General features: G+C 35.3%; 4 protein-coding genes across 4 annotated transcripts; 1 reads left to right on the top strand and 3 right to left on the bottom strand.

The window, feature by feature from the left end:
* Window positions 1–857: 857 nt before the first annotated feature.
* On the bottom strand, window positions 858–2,499 carry CCA1 (uncharacterized protein; the record flags this gene model as incomplete). Its single annotated transcript, XM_083194030.1, has 2 exons — window positions 858–1,708; window positions 1,758–2,499. 2 exons carry the CDS (start codon window positions 2,497–2,499, stop codon window positions 858–860), a joined length of 1,593 nt encoding a protein of 530 aa, XP_083050978.1.
* An 8,050-nt stretch (window positions 2,500–10,549) lies between these two features.
* Window positions 10,550–13,123, bottom strand: SYF1 (mRNA splicing protein SYF1; the record flags this gene model as incomplete). Its single annotated transcript, XM_083194029.1, has 3 exons — window positions 10,550–12,790; window positions 12,838–13,008; window positions 13,067–13,123. The coding sequence occupies 3 exons, from the start codon at window positions 13,121–13,123 to the stop codon at window positions 10,550–10,552; spliced, it is 2,469 nt and encodes an 822-aa protein (XP_083050977.1).
* A 950-nt stretch (window positions 13,124–14,073) lies between these two features.
* Window positions 14,074–15,158, top strand: VMA8 (H(+)-transporting V1 sector ATPase subunit D; the record flags this gene model as incomplete). Its single annotated transcript, XM_083194028.1, has 4 exons — window positions 14,074–14,088; window positions 14,149–14,227; window positions 14,401–14,775; window positions 14,938–15,158. 4 exons carry the CDS (start codon window positions 14,074–14,076, stop codon window positions 15,156–15,158), a joined length of 690 nt encoding a protein of 229 aa, XP_083050976.1.
* A 146-nt stretch (window positions 15,159–15,304) lies between these two features.
* ACO1O0_004588 (U1A/U2B'/SNF family RNA-binding protein) lies at window positions 15,305–16,147 on the bottom strand (the record flags this gene model as incomplete). Its single annotated transcript, XM_083194027.1, has 3 exons — window positions 15,305–15,693; window positions 15,798–16,063; window positions 16,122–16,147. 3 exons carry the CDS (start codon window positions 16,145–16,147, stop codon window positions 15,305–15,307), a joined length of 681 nt encoding a protein of 226 aa, XP_083050975.1.
* Window positions 16,148–20,056: the final 3,909 nt, after the last annotated feature.

Below are 20,056 nucleotides of genomic sequence, written 5' to 3'. Positions count from 1 at the left end.
AAGGCCTTTAACGCTATAATAATAGCTCGAGTTACTATATTTATATGCATTTTAGCTTTAATTAAGAGAGATAAAGGAAGAAGATAAAGGCGAGGGCGAAATAAGGGGTAAGAAGAAAGGGCGGTAAATAAAAGGAATTTATATATAGTATTTTAGTGCGAATATTCCCGCTGAATACGCTAGCATCCCCTGCTAGCGTCTTAGCAGGCAAAGAGTTTTGACAGCGAGCTCCGTACTAAATATTAAAAGTTGGGACAGGCTGGACGTGTACAGGACAGTGCGAAATACCAGATACTGTTTCTAAAGGTCCCCTTCAGAACATATGTCTAGGGTACCTTACTCCTACAACCTAACTTACTACTTACCTACCTACTAGGTAGTACGTATTACACCAACCTCATACTTGCCTTGGGAGTACTAGTACGACAGTATAACTACTAGTAGCCAAGTACCTAGATAGCAAAGTTACTAAATTCAGGGGACTGCCGCTGGCAACAAACCACATAGAACATCAGGTCAAAGAAGAACCCGCAGGACACCTATGAATATCATTTTTTTCCCAATCTCAGATTATAGCCAGAATCTAAGGTAAATTGGCCTGGAGGTTGAAGCTGGGAGGTAGGCAACGAGGTGTACTACTAAACATGACAAGGTACTGCTTAGGTGGTACCTACTAGTATTGAGATTGGTGGACGAGAAGTCACCACTCATACAAATGAAGTAGGTGCAGACGTACCACAATCACGTTGCATTGCTTCCCTGGGGAGTCCAAGCCTCGTAAGCTGCCAGCCAAGCCCACAAAGACTCCGCAATCACGGACATGAGACAGCTAGCAGGAAATATGTCACTCGGGGCATCTAGATCCCCAGTTCTTTTCTTCGTTTCCGAACCTCCTCAATTGCCCCTACAGGGTCTGTCTCCCCAGGATTTCGAAGCTGCCACTCCATGCAAATATCCAATGCATGGCCTGTCCACTTTCCCGGCTTCGTGTCCAGAGCTTGCGCAAGAGTACGCCCATCCAGTAGTCGTTTTAAAGATGGGGCATCGAAGACGCCGAGCTCGATGAGATGGTCTAGGAAGTTCTGCCAACCTTGAAGAAAACGCTGCTGCTCTTCCAGTGCAATCCCCGTCAGCTCCTCGGGCGACACCTTACTCGAAGACTCGGGTTGATCCCACGCCTGGAGTCTCTCCATGGCTTCAACAAGGAGTGCGTTCATCACTTGCAATTTCCACGAACCACCTTGGGCGTCCCAACGTCTAATTGCCATGCCGACTCGGTCCCTCTCTCGAACATGCACTTCCCCATCGTTTACTGCCTTCTTGAGGGCGGTGATCTCCTCTCGATGCCGATAGGATGCCGCAATGATCTCCGTGAGCTTGTTTGGGGCTTTAAAGCCCTCACGGGCGATGACTGCAACTGGTGGCCAAGCATTCGATTTTCGTGTCACATCTGGTGGATCATCAATCCCCATCCAGGGACACAGAGCAGCCTGGTTCCACGCTACATATGCTGCGTCTTCAGTCCGAACGAGCAAGTCGAAAATTGATGCGGGCGTTTTATTTCGGGCGAGCTCATCAAGGCACTGGTAAGCAACCGGCCATCGCGATAGAAGTGGTAGGTCCGGGCTCTCTTTAGAAGGGTCGGTGAATATCGCTCGATAAAGATTCAGCTTGTCGATTAAATTCAACGCTAGGCGCGGATTGCGACCTAGAACAGTTGGTAAGCGGTCGTTACTAGTATGTTGAATGAGTCCTACCTTTGAGCATCTTCTCCAGTTCAATACCTACTCTTTCTCGACTAATTTTCACCTTCAGAGAACCGAGAACCCTGTCGTCCGCCATGAACCGCTCCGTGTTGGGGTCTATAACAAATTCTAGGCGGCTAGCGAATCTCACGAGTCGCAGAATTCGAAGAGGGTCGTCTGTGAACGTCTGTAGCGGCTCGAGAGGAGTTCTGATAATCCTGGCTTCAATATCAGGCACGCCACCAGTGTAATCCTCGATCTTGTTGGTGTTGAGGTTGTAGAAGAGCGCGTTGATGGTCGCGTCGCGACGAAGAGCGTCTTCTTCGGCAGTTCCGAACTCGACCTGAGGGTTGCGGCTCTGGTCGGTATATGTCTCCTTGCGCAAATTGACAAAGTCGAGATCCAGACCAAACATCCTGACCATAGCTGTTTCAAGGTGCTTGGATTTATCGGGGTTCCGTGCGACATTATGAAGGTTCCCGATGTCGTTTTTACCGATCTGGTGCTTTGTGATAGCTTCCGGGCTATCGCAGTAGGCGCACATGTGTTGGGCAAAGGATACCCCTGTCATTATGTTGATGGCCACATCGATATCATGACTCTCGATGCCTAGCAGCTTGTCTCGAACCCAGCCACCTGCCCAGCGCAACACCAGCGGCTCAGGCTCGCGTCCAGTTGCATCAATGGACCTCGCGACATCGAGCAACAGAAGCCGCAGCTTCTGCTCTTCTTGGTTGAGATCAATCGTCGGCATTCGTACTGGTCCCCTGCGGGTCGAGTATGGTGATGCGTTGCTACCTTTGAGAACGGTATCCAGTTTCCTCTTCATACCAGGACTGTGTCTGCCGAGGCACCTTGAGGCCCATGCGGGATAGAACGTGCAAGATGGAAGGGGGTTACACCAAACCGCTACCCAGCTAGGTCGCATACGGTATGCCGGCCCGGATGAGTCGTCGTCTGAATTCCAACAATTGTGAGTCAGCCTATGGGCCCAACGGAGTCATAGGATAGCCGCGTTGTATGTACTAGGCGATAACCCGTCACCACGGAGTATCCCAGGTCTTTTGCGGGTCTAGCCAAGAGACCACGTTGATGCGACTTCCGGGCTATGCAGTCCAGGTTGGATGAGCACAGGCAGTTACAAAGTGAGGCCACCCATAAAGTCAAATAGGTAGGTGGTAGGTACTCCAGGCTGGGGCTGTTGAGCTGCGTGCGGTATTGATAGCGCGCAGCCGAACCCCGCCATAGATCTGTGAAGGCTAGGTACCAGGTACTGGGGGGAATATAAGGGCTCCTTTTTGTCTGCTAGCAAGGTATACGTATACTGCATATAGGCAGGGACCTAACCTATACGGTGGGATATTAGGCAGATAGCTGCAGAATACCGCTAACCCCTAAAATATAAGTAATCTTAGTAAAATAAGGCCTTAAAGACTAAGAATAAAATCTATAATATAGCTTATTTATATAATAAATTAATTAAATTTATAGTATTAAATAATAATAAGGTTAAAAAATCTATTAATAATTTAAATTAGCTAAAATATATCTTTAATAATAATCCTAACTATAAATCTAAGTATATATTTTTTAAAATAATCTTATAATAATATATTATATAAATTTAACTATAATCTTAACTTTAATTTTAATTTTATTTTATTATATTAAACCTTAAAATATTATATTATATAATTTTTAAGATATAAATAAGATAAAGCGTTTTTATAAAAGTAATAAATTAAATATATTATTAAAGGTATTTATTTTTAAGATTAATAATATTCTATAGTTATCTACTTAATATCTTACTATAAACCTAGGTATTTATTATAAATATAAATATTATTTATAAAAAAAATAAAAGAAAATATTAATTCTAATAATTATATTCATAATATCTATTAAATATATATAAATATATAATTAAGGTATTTATTATAATTTATTAATATAAAAAAAACCTATTAATAAAGATAATTCTAATTATTAGGTATAATAATTAAAAGTTATTTTTAATCTTAATAAAAATCTTAATTTTTTTTAATCTATTAATTATAAAAAGCTTAAATTTAAGTTATATATTATTATAAAATAAAATTATAAAGAATAATATAGAATAAGGATTAGTAACTAGGCGAGACGATAGTAATAATAGGTCCGTTATATTATAAGACTAAAGCTTACCGAGTAAGCTATATAGCGTGACGCGCTCGCCTTATAGATAAGGTATACGGGTATTAGGCACGTGATTAGGTCTAGGGTATTATAGGTCGGGATCCTACGCCTCTTAGCGCTTACCTATTATAAAAATATTAAAGAAATAAAAAATAAAACCTATAATTTTATTATTTTAAGATTAAAATATTTTTATATTAATAAAATTAAATTTAAAATATAATTAATAATTTTTTTTTAAAGATTTAATATTAAAATCTAAATTTTATTTTTAAAAATATTTATTAATACTTTAAACCTAACTATATAATTTATATTTATATATTATAATATATAATAAATATATAGCTTTTATATAATTAATTTAATAAATATTATAAAATAAGGTTAAATAATTTATAAGATAATAATAATAATAAATCTATTATATTATATAATTAAAACTTATTATATAAATTATATAAAGGTATATATTAGTTTTATAAATAAAATATATAGATATTAAATATATAATTAAATCTAAAATATTATATATTAAAGCTTATATATTCTTAGTATTTATTTATTATAATTATCGTTTTATTATAAGTATTTATCTTTATATATTAAGGTTTTCTTTTAATATTATAAGCCTTATTTAATAATTAATTTATTAAAAGATATTTAGATTTATATAACCTTTAATTTTTTTATTTTAAAGAACTAAAAGTAATAAAAAACTAAGATTAATAATATTATATAAAGATATTTTAAAAACCTTAATAAAAGCTTTTATTTAAGATTTAATTATATTTTTATTAAATATATTTTAAGACTTTAAGTTTAAAAAGATAAAACCTTTAATTTAAGATATTTATTTAATAAATAAAAAATATAATTAAACTATATAAAGCTATAATATAATAAAATACCTTTATAGAAAAATAACTCTTAAATTTATATAATTAATAGGTTATAATATCTTTATTTATTAGGTTACTTAAATTATTAAGATTATTAGTTATAAATAATAAATTCTTTATTATATTATATATAAAGCGATTATATAAGAGGTAATATATATAGTAATAATATTATATAACTTTTATTATAACTTTTATAAGAGAATTAAGATTAAGACTTAAGAATATAAAAATAAAAATAAGATATTATATTAATAAAAAGAAGATAATCTATTATTAACTTTAAAGGGTTAATATAAAAGCATAAAAAGATCTTTATACTTAAATCAGATATAATTACCTTAAAGATAATATAATATCTATACTATAATATAAGAAAAGTATTATATTTTAATTAATAATAATCTATTAATTAATATATAGGTTATAATATTATTTTATAAGAAGCTAGATTAGGTTAACTTTAAGTTATTAATAAATAATAATATCTTAATATAATAGGTATCTAAGCTTTTATTAAGCTAATATATATAATACTATTAGGTATTTATATTAAAGAAGGCTTAGTTAACTTTATAAATAACTTAGGAAAGGTAATAATTTAATTTCCTAGATAATTTAAAAGCTTAGCTACTCTTAGCCTTATTAGGCTTATTAATAAAAGCCTCTCTCTATAATCTTATCTTTAATATAATAGATAAAATATATATCCTTTAAAATATAAGGGATATTCTAGAGATTAACCTAATTATCATTAAATAATATATTTAGTTTAGAAATATTAATTAATTAATTTATTTATAAAATATAAGTAAAATAATTAAATAAATATAAAGATAATAAACGTTATAATAATAATTATATTTTATACTTTTAAATTAAGATTACTAATACTTTATAAGAAAAGGTATAATAGAAAATAAACTCCTTTATTTAATATAAGAAATATATAATTTATTAAATATAATATAGATATAATATATATATATTATTATATAATAATTATTTTAGCTTTATTAAAAACTATTTTAATAATACCTTTAAAGGTATTATAATAATTAGTTAAATTAATTAATTAAATATTATTATTAAAGAATAAAATAATATTTTTATTAATAAAAGAGTTACCCCCTTTATTAGTATTATCCCTAATAATACTTATAGGTTTATTAGCTACCTCCTTAGTTACTTAAGATAGCTATATAAAGGCTTTATCTTTATTAGTTTAATAAATAATAATATAAAGGTAAAGAAAAATAATAATATATTTTATACTATAGATAGTAATATATATAATAAAGTATTAAGATAAGTTAATAATAGCTATAAGAGTAAAAAAATAAATAATTAATCTAAAAAGGCTAATAAAAAGCGATAAATTAAGGGGATTTATAAAAGAAAAATATTTATTAATATAGTAAATAAAAAGATAATATCTAAAGATAAAAAAGAGAAAATTAATATAAGATTATTAAGAATAAAGAACCTATAAGTTATCTTAAGGTAAAAGTAAATAAATAAATAAGCTTAGGTATAAAGCTATATACTAAAAACTTAATTAAATATATAGCTTATAAGAAACTTATTATATTATAACTATTATTTAATTAAGGTAAATTAATAATAAAATAAATTAATAAAAATAATATAGAAGAAATACTAATATTATTAAAGGTATCTTATATTAGTAGATAGATATTATTATAATATAATATAATTAATAAAACGCTTAATTTATTTATATAAGTTATAATAAAGGCGATTATACTCTAGTTAAAAAATATAATAAACTTAGCTAGAAGATTAAGGGTTTTATTATTTATAGTAATAATTAGGCTAATAAGTTAGATAAACTAATAAGTAAACGTAAAAGTATATAATAATTAATATAATTAAAGAAATAATATAATATTAGGATTATAAATTAGAAGATTTAGCTATAATAATAATTAGGTAAAAGGGAATTAATATAATTAATATTATTATATTAATAAGGTTTAAGGGTAATTAAAAGGGTCTTATAATATAACGAGGAAACTTTTTATATCTAGGATAAATATCTCTAAGTAGGGAGATAGTTATAATAGTTAAGAGGCTATAAGGCTTATAAAGTTAGGTTTATCTATATTCTAGACCTAGTTATATAACCTATACTTATATATCTTATCTATAATATAAGCGGGTAGCCTTATATAGACTTAGCTTTAATCTTATAGTATAATAAACCTATTATTATTATTAAGACTAGATATATAAAGGAGAGTAAAGAGATAACGAGGTAGGTTATTCGGCTTATAGTAAAAATATCGCCGTTATAGGGCCTATAGTAACTCTATTAATCTCTAAAGAGTTTAAAGGCCTGATAAGGGAAACTAGTCTTATAAGTACCTGCTATATAACCCCTTCCGGGTCTATTATACGTAATCTCCTATTATTAGCTAAATCGCTATAATCTTACTCTTTCTAGCCCTAATAATTATTATCGTCTTACTTAACTAATTAGCCTTATTCTACGTTATTTATTATAGTTAATAAGGCGTATAGGTACCGGGTATATAATTAAGTCTATGATATTATAGGCTAGGGCTCGTAGGCTTCTAATGCTTATTTCTATAGTATATTATATAATTATATATTAAGGAAATCCTGCTATGCTTTAAATATCCGTAAAGTAAGTACTTATAGCTAAATAAGATAGCTAAGAGGTAAATAAGCCGGACTTAATTTTCACTTATATCTATATATAATATTCTATACCTATTCTTAGTAGCTAGTATAGACGTCGTTAACTATAGATATTAATTATAGCATATTAGGCCGATTCCTAAGGTATCTAGGGCTCGTGCCTATATAACCGATAAGCCCCGGTTTACTAACCTTATCATAGAATGTCCGATACTCTCTGATCGGCGTCACCTTATCCTTATCTACCTACTAGTAGGCAGTAGAGTAATGAAAGAGATGACTATATCGAGGCCTGTTTACCCGTCTGCCCGTCTAGGCTTAGGCGCTAATTAACCCGTTAAATTCTATCGCTATGCGGGACCCATTGGTCGGGAAAGCAATGATTACGAGAGATGGAATACTATTTACTAAGTAGTATCGTGCAGTAAGTATCTATGGATCTCTCAACGGCCTAATAGAGATTCTAAAATGACCTGGGGAAACCCTGCAGGGTCTGCGGGAACTTGAATACCAAAAATTGATTCGATGTGAGACGCCAAAAATAACGATGTATTCTGTTCCTGACCTACTAATAACGTCATACTAAGACACTGTGCGTAGCTGTTAGTAGACCAGATATCGAGTGCGTTTATTACTTTAGCTGTCTCTCTCCGTACCTTGTGTTCGAGATATCTAGGTGGTACGTAACTGCACCAGCTTCACCTGGATACTGGCCGCGCTAGGTAGTACTAGTACTTTGTGTCTGCTACTCTTAAATTTCCCCAGACCACCGATGCCCACTCATGCTATAACTGCGCACTACAGATACTTACCGACCCATTCCATCGGTGTACTTTCATCCTATCTCTTTGAGTGGCACACAGTCCCATTAAAGTACCCGCCCCATACCCCGCTGTCTCTTAATACAGTACCTTAAGCCTAGCGTTATTACGCACTGCAGGTGCGGGAAGTGTGGTATTGTCATTTGTACCCCTCAGCATTGCGGGTACTTCAGCCGCAACCAATATAAATAGGCGATGGGAAGTACCAAATTTTGTAATCAACTCTGATTGACCCACTACCCTTGTAGGTACTTAGCTGGGACTGTATGGTACTCAAAGAGATAGCTATGACTACCATTTAACGTTGGGAGTGCCAATTACAAGCATGTAGTTAGCGCCTCAATCTAGTATATAGGATTACTACCTAGTACTAGTAGTAATTACTCTCGGGAGGATTTTGCAGCTGACTTACTAGCAAGTACGGATACTTAGTATATTGGTACCTAGACCCTGGAGAGGGTGTGTTCGTTTAGCCATCGCGACCATCACTATGACGTCAATATCCCCGTCGATCGATGGGACGCTGAGACTACCATCGAGAATTCAGCACCGTCATTCCCCTTGCCCCCCTGAGTCGCGAGAGACTGAGTCACTGGACTGGACTAGCTGAGAAGGTTTGCGGGATATGTAGCCAATCGAGGTAGTATTTCTGAGGGATCACTGGGGCGGGCACTCCAGTCTGGCGATGCAGGATCTTTGATGTCCACACCAGCAGCCAAGTAATTTCTTATCATCACTCAGCCTTAGTTCCGTCCGCCGCGTGGGAATTTTTACTCAATGCTGAATGGGATCAATGGCACTGCTCAGTACTCTCATTGGAATTGGTACTAGGTAGTTCCATGCCTGTCCGAAGTGGTTAGCAGTAGACACCTCGGAAATACTACTAGTACATGATGCCTGGTCGGCTCACCAAACTAGCTGCTATGCAATACCTTAAGCTTTGCACAGTGAACTGAACCACAATCAAGTACGGTAGTAACTACTGGTATTGGGCGCTTGCTGCCATCTATCCACTAGCGATTGCCTGGCACCAAGCTACTAAGGCAGTAAGTACTACTCGCCGCCGAGGGATAGAAGCACGTACTTTAGTACTTAACTACTATTTACCTGCGTGCTTATTACCGTTACTAGGTACGCTACTACTAGTTTCTAGGTACGGAGGGAGATGTCAAAAGTAATAATGTACTTATACCTGGTCTGCTATTTTAGGTAATAGCTATGTACTTCGTATAGTGTCTCAGTATAGCGATATTGGTAGGTCAGGTATAAAGTATATCGTTACTTTTGGTATCTCCCTCCATACTAGTGGTAGGCACTACTAGTAGGGTCGGTACCCATATAATAGACATCACCGACTGTCACCTAGGCACTGCAAGCAAGGCAGTTTGCGATTTTAAGGTAGTGGTCGACCAACCTTGTGGCGCGTCGGCTTCGTCACTCCAACCGTCCAAGCCCCGTCATCCTCCCTCTAGCTTAAGTATAACTACCCCCGATGCCCCAAGCACCCTCTATCGCCTCTCTCGCATCCTATTCACCCCGCTGAGCCTTCAAGACACAACTTACGTCCACTATAAGTCTATCCACCGCTCGTCTGTACCGACTCTTACGCAGTTTTTATATTGTTCCCGAAGAGATACAACAAGGGAGCTCGTTCCCCGACTGTACCCAGACCGATCCGAATAGCATAACTGGGAGGCAACTGCCCAATACTGCAGATAATGGAAGGCAATACGTCAAAGGTCCTCAACGAGACACCCGTCACCGATGGCAATATGCAAGATAGAAGGATGAGCGACGAGTGGGGTGAGTCGTTCCCCAGAAGCCTCCCAAGCAAATATGCTAGCCCTTCTAGACATTGCACGATAGTTGCCGTCTCTGTGATCGTTTCTTGGAACTGAACATAGCTAAATCCCCCATAGATGCTTCCAAAGTCCCCCCTAGCCGTTTCCAGAAACGAAAGGGGTCGATATATGCCACCCCAAGCTCCCGCGATGGCCGCATTGAGAAGAACTACCCAGAAAAGTTCCACGCTAAGTTTGCCGAAATAAAAGGAGGAAAAGGGAAATAGAAGACATAAGAGAATGTGCTGGGGAAAGACGCACGGCACAAAATGTAGACAGTAACTTGTACTCGATTTCCTTCCATATAATCAATTTGTCTGCCCTGTCCGAATAGAATTCCGTACTACCCTACCCAATCGCCGTCTATATGTATAAAATCAATCGTCGAGACCATCAATATCAATCGCGTCGGGATTTGACGGTATGTCTTCTGTGGGAACGCCTGTCTCGTTTCTGGACCCAGTGCTTGAGGCCACGAACCCTTGAGGTGCTCGCAGCTGTTTCTCGAGATTCGATATCGGATCCCCCCCTTCCGTGGGCCTAGTGATATCTGGGTGTCGTTGGCTGCGGGCCAAAGCTTGTGAGGCTATGAAGTTGACATCAGTGTTGTATTGAGCCTGGACACTTCGTTTGATCCGCAACATCTCCTTGTAGGTGTCTTCGTTTCCATGTTGGACCTCAAACTGCTCCCATTTGGACCAGAAATCTGGGTTGGTTCGTGGGTCACAGAATTGGGACGCGTGACCGTAGATTGCCCGTGCACGGTCAATCTCACCCAGTCTCTTTTCCATCTCGGCGAATTTGAGACACATCTCCTTGGCCTCGTTGTCGGGAAGGACGGTAATAGCTCTCTCGTATATAGGCCGAGTTGACGGGAGGCCAAAATTGGAAGCTGACTTGGTTATGTAAAAATTGAACATGTCGGCTCTATCTTCATCTCCCACGGCACGGGTTGCTCGTTCGTAGATCCGCATCGCGTGCCGTGCAAGCCCACGCTCTTCCTCAAGATTGCCGTACATTAGATATATGGTCTTGGCAAACTTGGGGGGGCAATCTTCCACAGCCTGCTCAAAAAGGTCGCGAAGCCTCTCGATGCCAATCTTGCGATCAACTGCCTTCGTGAGATATAGATTCCATAGCTCAAATGCCACGGGATAGCTGAAAAGATCTAAGCCTCTTTCGTAAATCTTGAATGATTCCTCGTAGTATTTGTGTTCCTCCAGGAGATTAGCATAATTGACCACGGTCTGTGGGGTCGCGATGCGAAGCTCGAATATACGTTCGTACACTTTGCGGGTCTCTGCTAGAGTAGAAACGCTCTCCACGAGGTCCACGTAAAAGCTCCAAAGCTTCCAACTCTTGTGTACCCGTTGTTGTGGCGATAGGGTCTCGTCGAAATAGTCCACGTTGGACCTTTTGGGAGCTTGGACGGCCTTCGCCATGATCCGCACTGCGTCATCAAAGTTTTCATTTCTCAACTCCATCTCTGCCCACTCAATCCACATGTCGGCCAACTCAGCAACTGACTTGAACGGGACCTTCACAGCCTTTTCCATGATAACACGGGAGTTCCTCAAGTCGCCGCCTCTCTCGTAGAACTTGGCGTAGCTGGCCCAGAGCTGATGGAAAGCGCCAACAGCCCGCTTGGGGTGGATGGCGGCAATCGCATCAGTATACGTTTGAACCACCTCCCTTTTGTTGTCGCCCCAAAGGGCCACCCGCTTCTCCCACTCAGAAACGTTGTTCGGATTTTGGCGTAGAAGAACGTCGTTAAGGAGAAAAGGGCGCCGGTCCATCAAGTGCTCGAATCGCATCATTCGTATATCGAGTTCGATATCGGCTTCGTCGTCTTCGACGCCTTTTTCGGCACGCACGGAAGCATCTTCCATGAGAGCACCAATTATGGATTCCTCGAATTCCGTGTAAGAATCGAATATGAGCGTAAAATCCCTGACCGTCATGACAGTTATCATGCCTTCCTCGAGCACGTCCCGTGCTTTCTCAAAGCTGCCTTTTCGTATCCAGTAGGTTGCAAGCCCTACCCAGAGCTTGCCTCTCTGATCAGTGAACCGGGTTATTCCGCTCCGTATGATGCGCTCTGCGTCAATGCCACTGTCATATCCTGTCTCAACCTGAGACGCATGCTCGACTAGCAAGTCCACCATTTCACTCCAAAGCTCATAGTGACCCTTGCCGTGTTTGCTTGAGAACTGTTTGTTGTTGAGGATGTCGACGTATTGTAGGATGGCTTCGGTATAGAGCCTAGTCTCAACCAGAAGCTCCACAAAGTCTTCTGCATCCTCAGGATGTACCTGCATGTAGCGTTTCCATATTTTGACGGCACTTCTACCAGAAGCCGAGTCTGCGAAAGGCCGATATAAAGCCCATATCCGGTTGTGCTGCGTTATAGGAAGGGCTCGAAGTGCGCGATCGAAAGTACGACGGGTCAAAGTGACGAGTGGTTGTTGCATAAGAAATTTGAGGTACATTTCCCAGATTCTCGGCATCTTATTCAGGAGGATCAGAGCCCTCTCGAAGAGCGCATTCACCTTGCGATACTCGGCAGCGAAAACGGCTGGGTTTAGTAATGCGACGTGTTGGACCCGAAAAGCAAGGTACTACCTATGTTAGATTGGATCTAATAATAGATGGTAGAATAACTCACGGCCTTCCATAGCTTGTAAGATCGGGGAAGCTGCTTGCATGCGCGCTCCATGACAAAGGCTTGTTCAAGGACTGACCCGTGGCGAATTTTGAAGTTCACATAGGCTAGCCATGGCTTAATGCTAGCTGGTTCTCGAAGGACATCTTGCTCGTAAATCGAGTCTTCGCTGGTCTGGGTTATCAGGTTAGCAGGCGCTCTGAAGTCGTCTGAGAAGCTGGGATTTGCGTACCACGAGTCCAATATCAGGGCGCCGGTATCGCGCCTGTTCCGACGCGACAACTTCCATTGCGGCCATAGTTAGGCAGAGAGCACTTTCCTAGATAGCTCTGAGCCGCTTTGAAATGTTCTAAGCGCACTGCAGCAGCAAGAACCTCGGTTACTCCGAACTGCTCATTGTCCCTACTTCCACTGCAAGCGTTGAGGACGCGTCCCAAAGACCTCTTCGTGAAAGTCGTTCAACGGTTACGGGGCCTGAAGATGGCAAATAACCTGCCCTCAAAGTATGGAACAATCGGGAGAAAGACACTCTTGTCGGGAAGCATGTGCGAGTCGTTGCGGATCGAAAGGGCTTTCGAATTCTCAATGCAAGACGGTACAGGACTCTGTTCCCACCGTGCTCGATAGCATGGCGTCTCTCGGACTTCCAATGGTTGGCTCGGAACGGGATTTAGAAACCCCGCCCTTCAGGCACCTAAGTTACTAGTACGAGAACTACTAGTACACCACAAGTATACCATTGCGGGGGGTATGTTTTCAGACATGGCTTAAGGCAGCTTAGCTACTTACTGTTTACATCCGATGGCATGTCAACACCCCAGTTTTGCCCAACACAATACCTGTTGGCCACATCTCATGCCTACCTATTGCTAACATATTTATAAGCCTATTGGCTACTGGGTAGTAAAAATAGCTATTAACCAGTAAAGAATATCTGTTTAAGCTTACAAAGAGATGTTAGGCAAGCGCTGGGGTGTTCACTCGCTATCGGCGCAAGAACAACTAGTACTACGAGTAGTAGTAAGGTATTGCATCCCTGTTGAAAAACACCCCTCCACCTCTTAGGTACCGAGGTACTAGTACTTAGTAGTCGACAGCTGCGCTAGGTTCTCTGCTCCTTGTCACACTAGAACACCGACCTGACGTATTACTGTTCATCACAAACCCTACGACTTCCAGTCCCCAAACCTCACCCCTTCTATACGTTGTATCTCGCCCCTCTGGGATTATCTGTTCACCATGTCAGGCGCTGCGGTACTGTGAACATGGAACCTACTTACTCTTCAGAGCTCTAAACTAAGTCTAGTTGCACAGGATCGTGAGGCCGTTTTCCCCACGCGACAGTCGCTGGGTATCATGAAGGCAAAGCTCAAAGGCGCAGAGACGGGACACAGTTTGCTAAAAAGGAAAAGCGAAGCTCTCACAAAGTTTGTTACGAAAGAATAAGCATCCCAATTAACATGGCTGGAAGCTGACGTCGTCTGGTGTTTAGGCGATTTCGAGGTTTGCCAGCTTCTCGTGTGCGAATACGCTGCGATAGCCACGAAGCTGACAATGGTTGACTAGAAATTACGAGACGAATCGACGAGGCGAAGCGTAAGATGGGTCGGGTCATGCAGATTGCTGCTTTCTCGCTAGCGGAGGTGACCTACGCCGTAGGGGGTGATATTGGTTACCAAGTTCAGGAGTCGGCGAAATCCGCTCGCTTTCGGGTTCGGACAAAACAGGACAACGTTTCTGGTGTGCTTCTGCCGGCTTTTGAGAGCTATCTGACTGAGGGAAATAACGACTTTGGCTTGACGGGCCTGGGAAAGGGAGGCCAGCAGGTGCAAAGATGCAGAGAGACATATGCTCGCGCTGTCGAGGCCTTAGTTGAGCTGGCGAGCCTGCAAACAGCCTTTGTGATCTTGGACGAAGTGATCAAGGTTGTCAATAGGCGAGGTGCATATGGGCCCAAGTTGCCATTGTCTTCCTGGAGCTAACAGTGCCAGTGAACGCCATTGAACACGTCATCATCCCCCGGACGGAGAACACTATTAAGTATATCAACTCCGAGCTCGACGAACTCGACCGCGAGGAGTTCTACAGACTAAAGAAGGCGAGTTTTTGTCGTAACCACGAGTGGCGGCATCTACCGTGTGGACACTAACAATAAGAAGGTTGCGAACAAGAAGCAGCGCGATACGGCCGCCGCTGATGCTGAAATGAAAGCCAAGAGGGAGGCCCAGGCGGAGAAGAACGTGCCAAACCAGGAGAAGGTGCAAGATGCTACAGGACCGACGGACCTCCTTGCTGCTGAAGAGGATGACGACGTGATTTTCTAAGCCTGTTACAGCGACCCCCGATCAATACGCGTCCGGTCAAGTTGGAAGTATCAATACCCATCACATCAAACGTTGACTCTTTGTCCTAAATAGGAACCTATTCATAGGCCCTACAAAGAGCTGTACGATGACAGCGAGCATCTGATTTATTGACGCTGGTATGTAACCTTGATTGCCTTGTCCCCTAGTGTCATTCCTGCCGTATTCTCTTTTGCCGTGATAGCGCCTTGCTCGGCATCGTATTCCACGAATGCAATACCGCGCCTCCCTGGGACCAGTCGAACCTCGCGGAACCCATCGAAGCGACCAAATATCGTAGTAAGAGCATCGACATCGTACTCGTCTGGGACATTTTGCAAGAAGAGAATCTTGTTTGGAGGTAGGTATTCGTCAGGAACAACAGCTGAGGTTGCCACGCTGGTCGATTTGAGCCCCGAGGGTCGGGCCGCCTTGCTTGGTCTGGTCTCCACAGCCGTTCCAGCCCCGCGCTTGAGCTGCCTCTGGTCTTCCGCAGCTTCCAAGGCCTTCTTTTTGTCTGCGAGGCGTTAGCGCTCCATGTTCGACTACATATGGCGTCGGGACCTGGGGTGCCTTTTTCTGCTAGGCGATGTCGTTTGTGAGTTGCTACTTCTTCGCCACTGCAGTGTATCTCCACTGTCTTGTCGCTCTGCGTGCGCGCCATTGACACGCTCATTGGCTTCTCAAAGAGCTCGAACCCTTGCATTTCTTCGACCGCATTGTGGGCACTCTGGGCGTCGTCAAAGACAACAAACGCCTGGCCTTTTGCCTTGAAATTCTTCTTAGCCACGATATCGACAACATTTCCGAATTCCGAGAAGATGGTGCGGAGTGAATCGACGAGAGGCTCAAGCTTCACGCGCTCTTCGAGGTTTTGCACGTAGACGCTGTGATAATAGTTAGTTAACTGCCTCACGTCGCGTGTCGGAGTGCAATGACACGCACGTGGATATTGGCGGCGACGATCCCATCTTAACGTTCTCAATTCAATTGTCACACAGTGGTGTAGTGCAATGGGATGTAGTGTGAGACGATGGCTCGGTGCAAGTCAAATTCAACACTGGTAGGTGGTAGGAATAAAGTGGAAGGCATGTAGACGAGATATGCCCGTTAGAAAAGAGAGGGTGGGGCACCCGCCGTAGGTGACTAAGGGGTATCCATCTCTTGGTTTAGGTCGTAGATATATTTTTATAACTGCTAAGGTAGGTGCTTATAAAGAGATAGAGAAAACCTAGAAATATATATACCTAATAGAGGTTATTTTTAGTATTAAAAATAATAGATTTCATATTAGTATATTAATAAAAGAAAATCTATATTATAAAAGAGATTATATAAAAGGACTTTTAATCTAAAGTTATTCTAAATATATAATATAAATATTAAAAAAAAACCTTTCGATTTAAGATATTAAAAGATATAATAAATCAATATTAGTTATATATACCTTATATATAAAGCGAGTATATATATTAATAAAATAATAATTTAATTATAATAAATAAATAAAATATTCTTATATTAATTTATTTTAGAATATAAAGGTTTTTTATATTTTTAAATATAAGCCTTATTATTATAAGGTAAATATTTCTATCATATTATAAAAAAAATAGGTTTTATTTTATTTTAATATAATTATTTTTTATATTAATTTATATATATATATATATATATATATTAAATATAAAATATATTATTTATAATTTATAATCTTAGAAACTATTTAATTTTAATTATTCTAAAAAATTAATATTAATAATAAAATTTATTTTATTCTATTAATTAAGATTATAATCTATAATATAAAGTTATATTATAGATTATTTATTTATATATTATTTTAATACCTTTTCTTTTAATATAAAAGATTATATAATCTTTTTATATTTATATAACTAAACCCTAATATTTTAATATATAATATACTTTAAAGGTAACTTTAAAAGGTATTAAGAAATAAGATATTTAAATAATATAAATTATAATATATAATTTATCTATTATTCGTATTATTTTATTATCTTATCTAGTATTTATATAATTACTTTTATAATTACTAAAGATTAAATTTAAATTATATTAATATTATAAAGATATAATATTAATTCTTAATAAAATTAAAATATAAATAAAATTAAAAAAACCTTTTAAGAAATACCTAATAATATATAATAAAGTAAATTATTATAATACTAGGATATATATTATATTAGATTATTTAAAAATATTAAAAGTATTATATTAAAAAGATAAATTAATTAATCTAATTTCTATTTTATTTTATTATATTAATTAAACTTAAGTAATAATTCGCTACTTGAATTCTACTTATAGCCTAATAATATTAAATATATATATATAATTAATTCTAAAAGATATAACCTATATTATTATATATATTATAATTCTATTATTTAGAGGTATTAAGCTTAAAGTATATAATAACTAAGAGATAAGAGGGTTATAAAAGGGGGCAGGTAATTAAGTATACTTTTATATACTTAAAAACATAGTTTTTTAATATATAATTCTTAAGCTTTTTAATAATATAAGTTTTATCTTTATTATAGCTATTAATATTATTAAAGATATAATTATATTATAAGTTATATATCCGTATAAAGCGTTTCTATTAATCGGCTTTATTTAGAGTTAAATTAAATTAGCTATCTAATTAAAAATACTTTTAAGTATAATAAGATTTAGGATTATTATTATATAACGTTAGTAATAAGCTAAAGGTAGTAATAGCTTTAATAGGTATATATCTATTATATCTTATATTATATTATACTTTAAATATAAGTATTTATAAATTATAAAAAAGAATTAATATCTTTAAATTTAGCCTTAATTAATAGAATCTTATATAATCCTAATAATGTTTTATTATAGCTTTAAATAAATATTTCAAAAAGGATATAATAAAAGTATTATTAATAATTATCTTTATTATTAATATATACTAAAAATACTTTATAACTCTATTTATAATAATTAGAATAATATTATAGCTTTTATCTTTAGTTATTAGAGTTAGGTTTATAATAAAATCTCTAAAGATCTTTTTTTATAAGCTTAATACTAATATAAGATAGTTATAAGGATTATAATATCCTAGCTTTATTTATTAGTAGATAATATATTCTATAATATATCTCTTAATACTATTTCTTATTACTTATTAATAAAAATTCCTTAATATCTTTATTAAAAATCCTATAAACTACCTAATATCTTATAATAAGATTATTATAAAATAATAATAAGATATTTAATCATTAAATAGATAAAATAAAGGGTTTACCTATATAATATAATAAATTACCCCCCTAATTAGTAATAGTATTTATTAAAGCATAACTATTTCGTTAAATATATTACTTTTATTAGTAAATATATATAAATCAAAATAACTTTTTATTATTTTATTAATCTATAATATCTATTTAATTAGCTAATTATAAAACTTTTTATATAAGCTTAATAGTAGATTTATTTTATATCTATTTTATAGAAGTATCCTCTTATTAAATATTAAATATAATAATCTTTAAATCTTTATAATCTTATAAAGTTATTGTAATATTCTAAAATTATCTCTTTTAGTTTACCTTAGCTATATTTAGGCTTTTCTACGTATATATTAAGGCTAGATTCTTTTATTTAGATCTTTCTTTATTAAAATATATATTTAATTTTATATTATATTAATTTTATAGTGGTTATCCTCTAAGTATAATAAACCGATATAGGCTATATATAACCTTTTTAATATTAATAATAGAAGATATTTTATTTTTAAAAACCTTTTATAATAATTAAGAATAATTTATTAATTTTTTATAAAGAATTTTATCTTTATAATTTATATATTTATAATTAAGATTATTAATAAAATAAATTAAAACTAAATATTTTATAATTTAATTTACCTAATAAATAAAGTTATTATAATAAATTTCATTTACTCTAATAATATATTAATAATATTAATTATTTATATTTAATTATTAAAATTAAGATATAAAATAAATATATTATTTAATTTTATAAAACTTTTAAAATAATATATTAATATATTATTTAATATTACTTTTATATATTTATAAAAGAATTTATATTTATTTAGTTATACTAAAAATTTATAATAACTTAATATATTAACCTTAATAATATCTCTTAAGCTATTAGAATAATATTTAATATAATTTATATTATATATAAGTATTTAAATATTCTAAATCCTTTTCTTTTTAACTACCTAAGGTATATTACTATTTGATTTATATATTATTTAATAAATATATATAATAAATATTATAAAATACTTCTTAAAAGGCTTTTTTAAATAATATAAATTATATCTTATACCTAATATATTTATTGATTATTATACTTTTATAGGTATTCTAATATTAGTTTTAGTATTTTAATATATATATATATACCTTAATAATATCTTAATAGAAAATAATAATCTTATAATATATTAGAATTATATTAAATAAATCTTAGAAAAACTTTATAAAAATAATATATATCTTATACCTTATTAAATATAATTATTATTTATATTTATAAGGTTTAATAGGATATTAAGCTAATATTATATTAAAATTCTAATCCCTTTATAAATATTCTTAATAATAAAAAGAAAAGAAGATATTAATTATATATTAATAAACTTAAAATATTCTAATAGCTAAAAAGAAATTCTTAGAAAACCCTATCTTTATCTCTTTTAATATAAAATATTAATATAAATCTAAATATTAATATAAATCTATATAAATATATTAGATTATATTATTAATATTATATTATTATAAAAAAAAGATATTATTAATATCTTATAATATATTTATTATAGAAGA

This window comes from Amphichorda felina, assembly GCF_050947745.1.
Source record: "Amphichorda felina strain 45539 chromosome Unknown scaffold_4, whole genome shotgun sequence".
Lineage (NCBI taxonomy): Eukaryota > Fungi > Ascomycota > Sordariomycetes > Hypocreales > Bionectriaceae > Amphichorda > Amphichorda felina.
The sequence above is the reverse complement of the archived record's forward strand: the minus strand, read 5'-3'. Positions and strand labels throughout refer to the sequence as shown.